The following is a 13,534-nucleotide window of genomic DNA, read 5'->3' as shown; positions in this document are numbered from 1 at the left end:
AACGTAATAGAACATGGGTTACCTAGGGTAGATGGGGGTAAACTGGGTAGAACATGGGTAACTCAAACAAGATGAAGTTGACTGATAGAACAAGGTTCGCTAGGACATATCGTGCAACATACATAAATGTGATATTACTTAGTATTAATGGGTATTAGATATTGGGACGTGATATGGACCTAATAGACCGAGCTGAATAACGTATACGCATGCGCCAGATTTTGCCGCGGAAACACGGACTTTGAGTCGTTCGCATGGTTGATTTCCTATTCTGTTGCTTCGAGGCGTCGTTTTCCTTGCCGCTTTTCTTTTACAGAACAACCTCCAAAAATTTGGTACACCGCCTAAAAATTTTCAAAAATTAATTTTCTCCTTTAAACCTTTGGAAATAGGAAAGTGCCTTCATCATCATCATCATCATCATCATCATCATGTTTATTTGTTCAAGCAGGTTGAATTTATTGGCAACTGTATAAGCTGATGTGGACCTGCTGTTTTCCCACCCAACCCACCCCAGGGGAGGACATCCAGCACACAGTAATCTCGTGCGTGGGAAATTAACGTCTTTTACCCCTTACCCTGTAAGAGACGGGACCTCCGGCTTTACGTCCTATCCGAGAAGACGAAACAATGTGAGTGAAGTGTCTTGCTTAAGGACTCAACGTGAAGCCCCAGCCAGGACTTGAACCCGGGCCGTTTAACCCAGAGTCCAGCGCACTGACCACTGGACTACTTCGACGAAAACAGATCGAGTTCCTCGGTTTTAAAGGTCGGCCCTTATTATTTTCCGCTAATTTCGCTAAATTTTAGACCTATGACACTCGAGCCCGCGTTGTTGACCGCATACCTAATAAATATGAACTCTTTACTCCCGACCAGGGTACTGTGATCCAGTCCCAGATTGTTTTCAGCTTGGTTCAAGGTTAGCGGGTTATTAAGACGAATTCGCTGTTTCGACTGAATGTGGATCCTTTACGAAGGTCGGCAGAGGAGTTCACATTTAGAAAATGCAGGTTCGTATCTTTTAGTCTTCATTTGACTTAACAGCGAGGCAGTGATGTTTCTTTCTTCGTTGAAAAACATACTTTATGTCTTTCCAGGTGTTCTGTTAACGGTAGGAGAGGATCATGTAGTGGGAAGAAAAGGTTTGTACGATGATGGATGGTCGTGTTAATTATCTGTATACAAGTCTCGACTGGATTTACTCTGGTCAAAATTTATCATGGCGTTTTATTCTCAAGCAAATGAATAGGATTAAATGAGTGTTAGTTACATACATATACATACATATACATACTTTAGTTAGTAAAGCAGGTCAGAAATGGGGAATAAGGCAACTTTATAGCTGATGTGGACCAACTACAATAAATTAACAATAAAATAAAACACATGGTAATGTATCATACATTAGATTAATAAGACGGATAAATAATCATATATGTATAAATAATAATAAGTCTGAATTCTTATTATAAACTACAGAACTACCTTTTCCAAAGGTGATATTCATAACATTATGTTTTGACTGCGTCAGGCTTAGAAAAAGATCTTACACTGTCAAACAGGGAATTCCAGGCGATTGCAGCCCTTTGTACTAAAGAATTACAACCAAGCTCAGTGTTTGGCTTATCAACTAAAATATTTAAATTTTTCCTAAGATTATAGCTCTTATAGCTCCTAACAAATAATGAATTTATTTCCTCTAAACTTAAATTATAAAAAGCCTTATGAGTAATAATTAAAATACGAAATTTATAAAAATATTCAAGAGGCATCCACCCCCACACTTGCGAAGATATCTTCATCTGTCATGCCCTTTGGCAGCTTATGAATTAGTCAGTTGCAGCTCTGATATGTATCAATTCTAGTTTTTTGAATTTGGAGCCAGAGCCCCAGACCACAACCCCATAGAGGATGCTTGGGATTAAAGTCTTAAAATACAGAGTTTCTAACATAGATTTGGGTAGGAAACTTAAATGTCTCAGCATTTTGAATTTATTATTGAATGACACACAAATTGATTTAACATGCTGAGACCAAGACAGTTTGTCATTGATGGTAAACCCAAGACACACAGTAGAGGATATGTACCGGATAGTTACTCAGGATCATGTGTGTGTGTTGGTGATCGAACGACATTTCTTCTTCTGAGAACAGTTGAAGAATTCCGATGTTTTCCTTGCAAGAAATGGAAAGATATTTATCACATTTAGGGATTGCTTTTGCTTGATTTTACTGTATGAGTAAAAATACATGTATGTCATGAACCGTATACACAAGTTCAGTTACAAAAGTATTATTGTGGTTTTCACCAACATTTATGTTTTTAGATTGCTCAATTTTAATACAAGGTGATGCTTCCATAAGTCGCAAGCACAGTGTTCTCACGGTTCAACATGATGCAAGGCACTTGGTAATCAATCTTTGTTTCTATTTTTTCTTTTCTTCTAATGCTGTAGTTTTCACTGGAGTGTTGAAAGTAATCCTTGCTTGCTTTACTTTGGTTTCTATTATCAGTCAAGAACAACTCCTCTAAATAACTTGTTGACCCGTAGTCGGCCAACTGTCGGCCAACAGTATTAAGCAGAAATGTTGGCAGACAGATGGTAACAATATTATTTTGATACCCAATTCTGAGAGTTGGCAAACAGGTTTTCTCAATTGGAGCTGTTCTTAATAGTCACCAGAAAACTCCCTTTTTCTTTCCAACCAATCAGATACAAAGCACCACCAATTGTGACTTTGTAACACTTAAGATCATTTACCTAAGTCAGTGCTCTGAGTTATTGTAGAATCCTTGTCATGATATTTACTTTTATTCTGAATTATAATTACATTGAATTACAATTTTTTGTCACTTGTGTTGCTGTGGTTACCTATAACAGTAGAAACATAACTAATATATCACGATGATATAATACAGCTTAAGGTATGGAGAGAATGCAATCAATAGACTTCAAATGTTTTTAAAATCTATCTTGTCCAATTGTTGGCATGAATGAGTTCCTTTTTTTTCTTATTGATGACATTTTATGAGCTGGCAGTTTTTTTCCTCAAAATTTGTACAGAAACCCACAACTGAGTTTCAAGGTACTCCACTTTCCTTTGTCTTGGTGTTGCTTTGTTTAGAGTAAAAGAATTAGAGCAATAAAGACATGATAATGTCATGTGAGAGGTGGTAGATACATGTACCCCTGGTAATTGAACTAACTCAGCTGTACTGTTTGATTCTTTTATTATAATTACTGTACACTTGTTTTACAGAATGATCCAAATGAAAGGTCACAAGTAGTTCTGCAGGACTTTTCGAAATATGGAACCTCTGTTAATGGGGTTAAAATCAGTGGAAAAGTTAGCTTGAAAAATGGAGATGAAATATTGTTTGGAAAAAATGACAGCTATTACAAGTAATTGAGATATTTACCTTAATTCACTCTACTTACTAGAGAGACAAGGTTTATTTGAATTTAGCCTATTTCCTCTCTTGTAGATATCTTATTCTTATACATTTCAAAGTGCTGAATCCATTTATTTCTCCCTAAAAATGTTGTTAGTTTTCTTTTTTAACCTCATACTGAATTATTGGTTAATATCCTGATTAATATCAATCAATCACCACTGATTTCAGGATGATGAAATCTTATTAATTAAGCTACCCCCTTTTTTGAAAGACAATATATCTGTACCAGTATCTACATGATTATACACGTTCGTCTTAAAGTTTATACTTGCCATGAGTGATTAGTGTTAGATCAAGCAAAAGAAGTGATAAATTTTGAGCTTCATCATCAAACAAGGAAAGGTGTTAAGTAATTTTCACTTGCGTAACCCAGAAAAATCTAAGTTCTTGCTAAGGATTCATGTTCCAGTTAGTTCTGATTCCAAAGTCAGATGAACTGGCTTGCAAAGACCACATGAAGAAGCTGACCCCTACACTACCTCAGGTTCATTATGTGTATTAGCCTGCCTCCCTCTGAGTTCAATGATTTTGAAAACTTCCCATACATGTCTGCAAGGCTTGCTATTGCTTTCTTTATTTTAAAAAACAGTCACTTTCATTTTGACTCTCACCTCAATTGTCAATGAAGGCTCACCAGTTTATTATACTCATTTATTCAAGGTTAAAACACAATCCTTTGGTTGTTGCTACCTCGTGTCTTGATGAAGAAAAGAAAGAGGTGTTGAAAAGTAAAATTCATAAACTTGGTAAGTAAAGTTGTGGAGACATATGCTGCCTATTTCAGGATAATTACATTTTTGCTGTAGAGAACTTTTGTGAGGTGCAGTGGCCTCATGGTTAGAGTGCTCAACTCCAGATTGAGTGGTTCAGGTTTGAGACCTGGCCAGGGACATTGTGTTGTGTTCTTAGGCAAGACACTTTACTCTCACAGTGCCTGTCTTTGCCCAGGTGTTTAAATGGGTACTGGCAAATTTAATGCTGGGGGGGGGGGGGGGTAACCCTGCAATAGACCGGCATTCCATTCAGTGGGGAGTAGAAATAATACTAGTTGCTTCATGCTACAGAAACTGGATTTTAAGTGCTGGCCCAATGGGCCACTTGGCTCATAAATATAGGGTTTACCTTTACCTTTAGAGAACCTGCTTTTAATTCAAGGGAAATAATTTTTGATAATTGTAAATACCAGGAGGTCACATAGTTAATGACTGGAGGCAAGGAATTGTGAGTCATCTAGTGATGGATGGATTGACATTCACTATAAAGGTACTGATAGTATTATTAAAAGTACTTATTAAAGCATTAACAACCTTTTTAATGGATTTGGAATCTTTTTTCACCAATTGATGCAGGTTTCTTTATTTTTCACAACTTATTGGTGGACCATGCAAATAAAGTGTGCACAGGATTGAGACTGGAATAACTTTTATCCAAAGAACAGTGCAGTATGAAACTCTAAGAGATTTGGGCAAGCAAATGTTATCATTTTATATGGCCCTACTTCTGTGTAGGTTATTCATGCTTTAGCTGAATGCAGGCCAATTGTAAAGCCGTCTTACTTTGAGGATGTTATAGGAGCAGGGGATTCAAGATCCACTCTTCCTGCAGCTGAAAGGTACAGCTTATGAGTCATTTTTTCCAAAGCTCAAACATAGGTGTAAATATATCTTAGTTTTCTGTTGGCATTAATCTCACAGACAAATTCACCAAGTCAGATAATTTGGTTTTTATCAAGCAAGATGATAATGTAAATTGGTCACCATAAAGAGTTTCTAAAGCTGATGTTTTTGAGGCTTAGCCTTTTATCAGAGCAAAGACTGCTGTCTGACCATAAAATACAATTGGAGAGGAGGTTCACAATGATCTTTGGATATAAACTATGTAACAAAAATATTATTTTTCCTTTCCAGCAAGTGTCAGAAGGGCTCACAGTAGATTTCTTTGCTTTCATGTCAAGCATAATTATAGTGTAAGGTTTTTATACACTGATGCCTACTATGGAGCAAAACTTCATACTAAAGACTTGATAGGTATCAGGCAATTATAGATTTATGTTTAGTTTGAGGTATTTTCCTGTTGCGTGTTGTGTTAGGTTCTCTTTTCCTTTGCTTTCAGCTTTATTTTGTATGCCCTCTACTGAGTTATCTTCAGGTTTCTTGAATTTTTTTTAATTCTTGTTATCCCTACATGCAGCTACCTTCCAGTCCTGAAGGAGGACACTATCAGTTCTCAAGATGCTAGTTTTCTTCCAAATGTGGCCAGAAAGAATTTGCTTAAAGGAAAAACGTTTATTTTCATCAGTAAAAAGCAGGTAATTCAAATCTGGATATGGTAACTGCGACTGTGGTGGTGACACTTTGTGCTCAGGATTTTTTGTGTATTTGTTAGTACAAGAGAGTACACCATGCTGTGGAATCCAGTGGTGGAATCACTTTATTGAGAGACAATCCTGGGAGTGAGAATAATGAGTTCTTGGTTTCAAGGAATGTTTGTGTGATGATGGTAGACACAAAAGATCAAAATACACTTCCTGTTGCTTCTCAGCAGTGGATTTCACATGTTACGGAAACTCTGAGAAGGTTGGTTTAGGCCCATGTTAGCTCTTAATAAATGTGTTGGTGCTGCTGTTGAGACTACAACAAAAGAATAGAATAAGGTCAATTAAAACACTCTGTAGGAAAGATATATTCTTCCGTTTTTTTCTTCTTGCTTTTCATCAAAATGATGAAAAGGAATGTGCAGTAATGCATTGATTGTGTTTAATCAATTTTTTAACTGCCTGGGGTTTACAAGAAACACTGGGTAACATATACAACAGGGATATGATCAATGTAGTTTTTATTATCTTGCTCAGTTTCTTCATTTAAGTCATGTTAGATCTCTATTTAAGTCATTTTTTATCTCGACATATCTTCTTGTTGTCATTAGTTACTGTATCGCTTAGTCTCAGATTTGAATTCTTTAGTGGGGTAACCGGTCGTTTCACCAACATGTCAGTTCGACAACGTCAGTTTGCCAATGTATGAGGTTGATTCACCAACATCTAATGTGAGTTCACCAGCACTTACTGTTAGTTTGCCAGCATCCAAAATAATTGTAATTACAAATGACCATAGGAATAAAATTTTACTTTTCAAATTGATGTATTTGCAAGTGTTCATACTTTTAGGTTAATATCATTTGAAATTGTTCGTTTTACTCTCAATAGCTATTTAACCACCCAAATGTTTTAAATTTAGTAAAAAGGTTTTGCAGTAGGTTCATACTCTCCTGGGGAAAAGCTGTGGATGGTTTTCAAAGTCTTTTTCAAACACAATCAGCTGTTGAGGAAATGAGAGGTTGGGGAAAGTGAAATGAACAATTTCAAACAATACATAACTAATACCTACAAACACTTGGGAATACATCAAAAAGTAAAATTTTATTCCTATGGTCATTTGTAATGACAATTATTTTGGACTTCGGTGAACTGACATTAGATGTTAGTGAATCGACCTCGTACATTGGCAAACTGACATTGGTGAACTGACACATTGGCAAAATGACTGGCATTCCTTTAGTGGAGAAGACCTCTTTGTAAAGAACAAGTTGCTGTTTTTGTGCGAAATCACATTTAAAAATTGTTATTAATTCATTATGTGTAGGTAGAAATAAGAAAACAAATTTAGTAACATGCTGTTCAAAAGAATACAGAAGGTATTTAAAAATTCCATGGAATCCTATTCATATGTCCTTTTTCTAACAGAAACGGATGTCGCCCTATTCCTGAATCTGAGCTAGGGTTGGCACTACTGTTTATATCTCTGGACAAGTACTGTAATCCAAGCATTGCAGCAGGTTGGAAAGTTGTCATGTTCCTAGAACTTTTGTGCCAACAAGGTTGCTTGCATTTGACTGTACTTCCTTTTTTTAATTATCAGTTCCACCTTTAACAGAGAATCTTGTGAGCCAGTCTTTTCAAGCTGCTGAAATAATGTCACAGAGAGTTTACTCTGAGCAATTTACTGCCCAGGAGATTAAGGTAATGCAGGGCCAAATTGTTTAGTAAGTGCTCTACCTGTAGGATGCTTGTATGTTGTGGCTTAATTGATATCTGCCAAGGAAAATAGAAGATTTAAGTAGTGCTTTTATGTTGTGATTCATCCAAGTGAGAGAGGCCCTGAAAAGGACTTTTATGCAATAGTGGCTGATATTTTGATATTTGAACCTGAAGTCATTATCAAAGGCAAGTAAATTAATCCTATGTCTCTAAGGGTGACTCTCACTCAGGAAAGCTGTTCTTTGTGGGACTGCCCTTGTTTAGATGATCAAAATACTCAATCAACTAAACCAGTCACTTTTACAGCAAGATTTCTGATCATTTGTCTTAGCTAGCAAAGAGTCAGACTACCATGCAAAAGGGCTGCCATCCCCATACTGTACTAACACTCTGGCTCTTAAATTATTTTATTGAGGAGAATATGTTGCCTTTACAATCACCTGAAAAAAAAGCTCTGACCCTTATTACATGGCCGGGACTAGCCTTAGTCTTGTTGACTGACTCCCAAAGTTGTAGGCATTTGCAAGAATTCTTATTAATTACAATTTAAGGGCTATAACACTGGTAGTCCTCAGTAAGTTGTTTTAAAAGTGCATGAAAATTTATTCAATGAGTGGGCTCCATGTCAATAGACCACTACTGTGAAAGTCACTTGGTACAATGAAATGTAGGTTCACTTTTGTTCTAATTTGAGAGGAATAGAAGGTTAGTGATGATGAGGTAAAAGGTCTGATGTCACAGGGACACCATCTGTCTGACTCATCACAGCCAGCCCAAGTGATTGGCTCACTGTTGTCACATGAGCAGACAATACCCTGATTGATTAGTTGTCATTTGAATTCCAGGCACATGAGAGTACTATGTTTGTCTGGTTGGCAATTTCAACAGTGTAAGCATGTGGTTGGTCACATGGCCACATGTCAAATGCTTATGTTGAGTCATGGAGTGGGATAGCTGTGACATGTAATGATTGCAGTACAGATATCTGAAACCTTCATCAATTGGCTGATGGGAGTGATAGATGGGTGAATATTATGTTGTCTTGTAAAAGTCAGGCTAGGAATGTCAAGTTAACAATTTCACGCAATGTCATTCAATCTTTTTTGTTCATAAATTAGTTCAAGAAACCCCCAATCCCTGTGAGGCATAATAATGAGGACAGAGCCCAAGGTTTAAATGAGCAGCAGAGCAGTGACATACTTAAGACAGTTGATACTGGAGAAAAGAGGTATGATCTTAGCTGTTTGTATGGAAGAAAAAAAAAAGCAGAAATTTCGCTTTGAACAGTTTTCCCCAAATAAAAGAGAACAGGATAAGTGTGCTCCTTTTGCCTGGAGAGAACCTTTGTGGGCCTGACTCTCAAATGTTCATCAACAAACTTGGTTGACAGAAATTGAGGCTTCAGGCCCATTGAATTAATCAAGTGGTAAAGTGACTTATTTTTGCGGACTTTCCAGGAATTCTGGTTTTTAAAATAAGAAAATATGGGGAAAAGAGGAACACTTTTCAACTTATTCATTTCATTGAAAGATTCTCAGTCAAAATCATCCTACCATCTTGGCTCCTGCCCAAGAAAACTGGGCCAGTTGTCCAGAGAAAGTGTCCTATATTTTACCATATGAGGTTGAACATTGCTTTTTGTAGTTTGAGTTAACATCCTTAAGTTGTTCCATTAATTTACCATTTGTACCATGCAATGCTGTTAATGATTTATCCAGTGAATATGCTTTAACTCTCCCGAAGCAATATACTCTTGAGTTCCTTAAGTTTTTTATTTTATTTTTGGAAATAAGACTTGTGTTTGTTTCAGGCCCATGAATAATGAAAGACTTGGAGACAGTTACAGTGTGTCGCCTGCAAAGAAAAGAAAAGTTATGGAAATGGAGAATTCCTTGAGTATGGTGGCTGAATCATTGGATGCAAGCAAACACGAAGAAAACGTTGGTGATGATGTTAAATTAGCAGTACCTGTACCTGACAGCATTGTTGCGGACAGCTTGGAGGTGAAACGTGACTCCTCCAGTGAGGGTGACTTAGAACCCCAGGACAGAAAAAAGGATCTTGTGAACAGCATAGTCAGTATTGCTGATAGTGTGGATGTTAGCGACAACTCTCACGTGACAGTAGATGAATTACTTGGTTGTGAGGAATTGTATCAAAAAGAGATTGAACAAAGTGGCACTTCGTGGCTTCGTACAAAAGAGGATTTAAAATCAAAAGAAGTTCGTAAAAAAGATAAGGACTTTACTTGTGAATTGGTGAAGCAACCTCTGGAGATGGAAAATCCATCTAGCTTAGAAGTACATAATAAAGAGGGTGCAGCTGATCTGTGGAAAAATCTGCATGTTCCAGCGGGGTACCTTTGCTCCAGGATTCCTCGAAGGGTTTGTATACAGTATGACTTGCATTCTTTGAACTGGATTAATGTCAGGTACAAGTTTTATGTTGAGATATTGAATAACAAGAATCACAGCAAAAGGATATTCGCGGAATTGTCTGGGAAGAAATCTAACCCTTCAAGCGTTTGCATAGAAGCTGTGAGCCCGACCTTGAGAAAGTGAAATGCACGAAATAATGAGCTGGTGTTTGGCAGAATTTAGGGCAAAATCTACTGAAAATGACGAACAGAAAGTTAGTGCGTCTTAACTGATAGAGAATTTTCTGAATTCGCATTCATTTCCTAAGATAAGGTAATGCTTAGATCAAAATACTTCAGCAAAATGAGTTCATGTACAAGATACCATCCAAAATGTTTTCAACCTGTTTATCAGTGGAATATGAGCAAATTTCGGAGGGATTCTCTTCCAAATTTTGCCTTTGACATGTCCTAGTCCTTTTCTGTTGAAAAAAGTCCTGTGGCATTTATTGCTGATGCTTCACGTCAAAGTTGGTCGTCTAACCAAAACCAACCTACCACAGGCTCGTTTAATACTAACTTCAGGCCAACAAGCAACTTTACTTTGAAGTTGTAAAAATGATAAGTACTGTTGTGTTAATTTTGTTCAAATAAAGTAGCTATAGTTTTGCCTTGCAATGTGGTGCGAAGAAAGCTACGTTATCAAACGTTTTTCATAGGTGAGCAGAAACGACGTGTTTGAAGATGACGCGTCTCATTTACCGAGGAACTTGATGGTAGTTGATCAGATGTCACTTGTGGTGCGAAGACTTACTTCTGTTGCTGCTGTTAAGGAGACACAACAGAGTACCACTAACAAGAATTTCAAGAAATTTAAAAAGGTTAGTACGCACAGCTTCTAATCCCAAAGCAAATGAATTTAGGAAAGTTGGTTTCACCTGTTCTCGCTTTGTTTGTACACCAGATTGGGTCATTCACTGCAGTAACGTTCTATAAATCAATACAGCGCTAACGAATGGGAAATACATTAATAAAACTTCAATCCTTATCTTCACTTTAGGGTTTGGGATTTTTTTTTATTTTTCTTGTGCAACAGCTTTGAAGGGGGTTAAGTTTGTGTCTAAAGGAAGTAAGTAAGATACTGTGATGCTGCATTATTGAATGTTGTAACAAGATCGTTTGGTTCTATGAACTGAGTAGATAATGTAAATTGGCCGCTGTGAAGAGTTTCTCAAGCTAAAATTTTAAGCGTTAGCCCTTCGTCAGAGCCAGCTCGCAGTATTGGCTTTAAAAAAATCTTTACGGTGGCCAATTTTCAAAATCAACTCAGTTGATAAAACCAAATTAACGTTTGTGTGGTTCTACCTTAGTGCCAGTGAAAACAAAGGTGTGTAGATATATACAGTAAAACTATGTGTAGAAGTGAATAGAGAAATTACATGAAGCCTGAATAAAATGGCGATGTATTAAACGACGACGAGGTAGAACGTTTAACCCAAATTACTTATCTTGCCTTTCATCCCGATTTAAACCCACGTCCCCTCTCGTCTTTTAACTAAGATAAGGAGAAGCCGCTTTGCCGGTGCATGTGCTTTTCTAATGAAAAACTAAGGACAAATATAATTCCTCACGTGGCCTATACTATTTCCCTATTATGAGACTTAATTGTAAATGAGGCAAGAGTGGAAAAGAAATCTCACAAATGAAAAATTTGTTTTCTGTGAAGCAATCATACCCAGGCTCTCACAGCAGTCTCCCGCGCATCATTGGTGGAAGTGATTTGACTGTGCACCAGACCGCTGAGCGCTTGGATACCGACGAGTGGTTCGTGGAGGCGAGAGAGGTGCGACTTATTACTTGTCAACACTGTAACTGGAAACAATAAAAGGGTAATTGATAAGTACGATCTCTTGTTTTATTTCATATCAGGCGGACGTTGAACGCCAAAGAGAAGAAAGAAGGGCAGACGAACTGTTCAGGTACTATAAAGAGAGATATCCTTCCCTGGAATCATGCCAAAGATGTTTTCCGGAAAATGGGTTATATTCCAAGGCCTTCTGGCCCTCGTAGATTTGTTACAAATTTGTTTCTGTCAACTCTATTACGACTCGTTACAGCCAATCGTTATGTGCGACGATAGCGTACTTGAAAAATGCGGAGGCCTTATCAGTATTTTAACAATGCACAGCAATCAAAGCGTATATCACTAGTTCTTGGGCAAACACGCCAGACATTTTCTTTGTGATATATTCGTCGTATGTTTTATGTCAGTTTATGACCCCACCCGCTTCTACCAATTATATCAAATTTTTAGAAGGGAGATGAGAGTTATTTGAGAGGTACACGCCTTATCCCTTACTATGATCACTCTATTTGGAGTAGTTCTACCATACAAAAGATTTCATCAGGTAGCCGTTTTGTTATATGCACTTCTGACCTTCTTTTGGTTAATGGACGATCTCTGCTACTAAGCAGTTGTGTAAGGTTTCCACTCCCTGCCTTCTAAAGAAGTGTTTTTCATTTTCTTTAACAGATGGGAAGACAAGCCCACCAAAGTTAGAAGAACAAGGAGATAATTTGATTATAAATCTCCCGCTTAAGTCTCAGAGTAATTCCACAACTTATATTCCTTATATGGGCTATGTGTTCATTAAAATCCAAAGGATTCAAGTGAAAATTAGTTTCATTAAATACGTATCTAAAACGTTTTAAAAGAGACAAAAATAGAACTGAAGTGAACAATTGTTTCTGTTAATTTCATCCTTTTTTTGTTTTGTTGTTGTTGTTTTTTTTTTTTGGAATAGTTTATTTATTCTATTAACTTCATTTTATACCCTTTCATAACTTGAAATAAACTATTCTCGAACTTTTGCATTCAGCTTTATCTCTTGTGCTCTTTTACAAAGGATTGTTTTGCCTTATTGTGCTATAGTAGGTCTCTATTTTTCGATGTTTTATGTATAGGACGCGATAGCAGGGCGCCTAAAGAATTCTGGAATTATAACTTTTTCTTTATTATTTTGAATCAGAAAAAGAAACTCCCATTTCCTTGAAAAACACGACTTTTTTCTCATTTCGGTTTTTCTTTAAGTTTTTTTTTTTAACAAAGCGACGTGAGTGGTAGCAGCGCCGGACTGCTTTTTCTGGAACCGCTCACGTCAGCTGGTACTATGGTTTTCTTCGGGATTGCGCTAGCGGGGTCGGACGGGTCCTACGTTTTTGCGCGAAAGCTCACCTGGCGGCAATTTATTGTTGTTTATATAATGAATAGAGGATATTACATGGCCGCTTGGGGATACGAATTTTATCTTCGAGTGCTGTAAGTATCTCATTCGTTCGCTTCGCTCACTCGCGAGAGATACTTTCAGCACGAGAAGATAAAATTCGTGTTCCCCAAGCGACCATGTAATTCTGTTTATTTTGTAGATACTGATGAAACTTCCACATAAAACAACTTTTTTTATTCATTTTCGAAACAACAAAGTAGTGCAATTAAAGTTGTCACCTATCGCAAAATGCCTGTCACAAAAATGTTGTGAAACTCGGATATAAAGTTATAAAGGAGAAATAAAGACGATAATAGTCATATTTTCCGTTCCAAAAAGAAATTTCAAGAGAACCGACCGCACGCCTGAGCGGGAAGTTCTCTTGCAATTGGCTTATCATGTTAGTAACCATGGCG

The 13,534-nt window shown here is 37.1% G+C and overlaps 1 protein-coding gene across 3 annotated transcripts; it reads left to right on the top strand.

The window, feature by feature from the left end:
- Positions 1 to 846: 846 nt before the first annotated feature.
- Positions 847 to 12,730, top strand: LOC111337947 (nibrin). 3 transcript variants are annotated; one of them, XM_022944342.2, is made up of 17 exons: positions 848 to 1,013; positions 1,101 to 1,145; positions 2,331 to 2,413; positions 3,265 to 3,407; positions 4,121 to 4,206; positions 4,647 to 4,723; positions 4,969 to 5,072; positions 5,651 to 5,768; positions 5,846 to 6,036; positions 7,203 to 7,294; positions 7,393 to 7,478; positions 8,615 to 8,724; positions 9,307 to 9,880; positions 10,572 to 10,733; positions 11,579 to 11,695; positions 11,782 to 11,831; positions 12,386 to 12,730. In XM_022944342.2, the coding sequence occupies exons 1-17, from the start codon at positions 962 to 964 to the stop codon at positions 12,426 to 12,428; spliced, it is 2,133 nt and encodes a 710-aa protein (XP_022800077.2). In that variant the 5' UTR covers positions 848 to 961; the 3' UTR covers positions 12,429 to 12,730. The 3 variants fall into 3 exon arrangements, with proteins under 3 accessions (XP_088609135.1, XP_022800077.2, XP_022800076.2); XM_022944341.2 differs by having other exon boundaries at positions 849 to 1,013; positions 7,378 to 7,478; XM_088753009.1 differs by lacking the exon at positions 11,782 to 11,831 and having other exon boundaries at positions 847 to 1,013; positions 7,378 to 7,478; positions 11,579 to 11,741.
- Positions 12,731 to 13,534: the final 804 nt, after the last annotated feature.

This window comes from Stylophora pistillata, chromosome 3 (genome assembly GCF_964205215.1).
Source record: "Stylophora pistillata chromosome 3, jaStyPist1.2, whole genome shotgun sequence".
NCBI lineage: Eukaryota > Metazoa > Cnidaria > Anthozoa > Scleractinia > Pocilloporidae > Stylophora > Stylophora pistillata.
The sequence above is the reverse complement of the archived record's forward strand: the minus strand, read 5'-3'. Positions and strand labels throughout refer to the sequence as shown.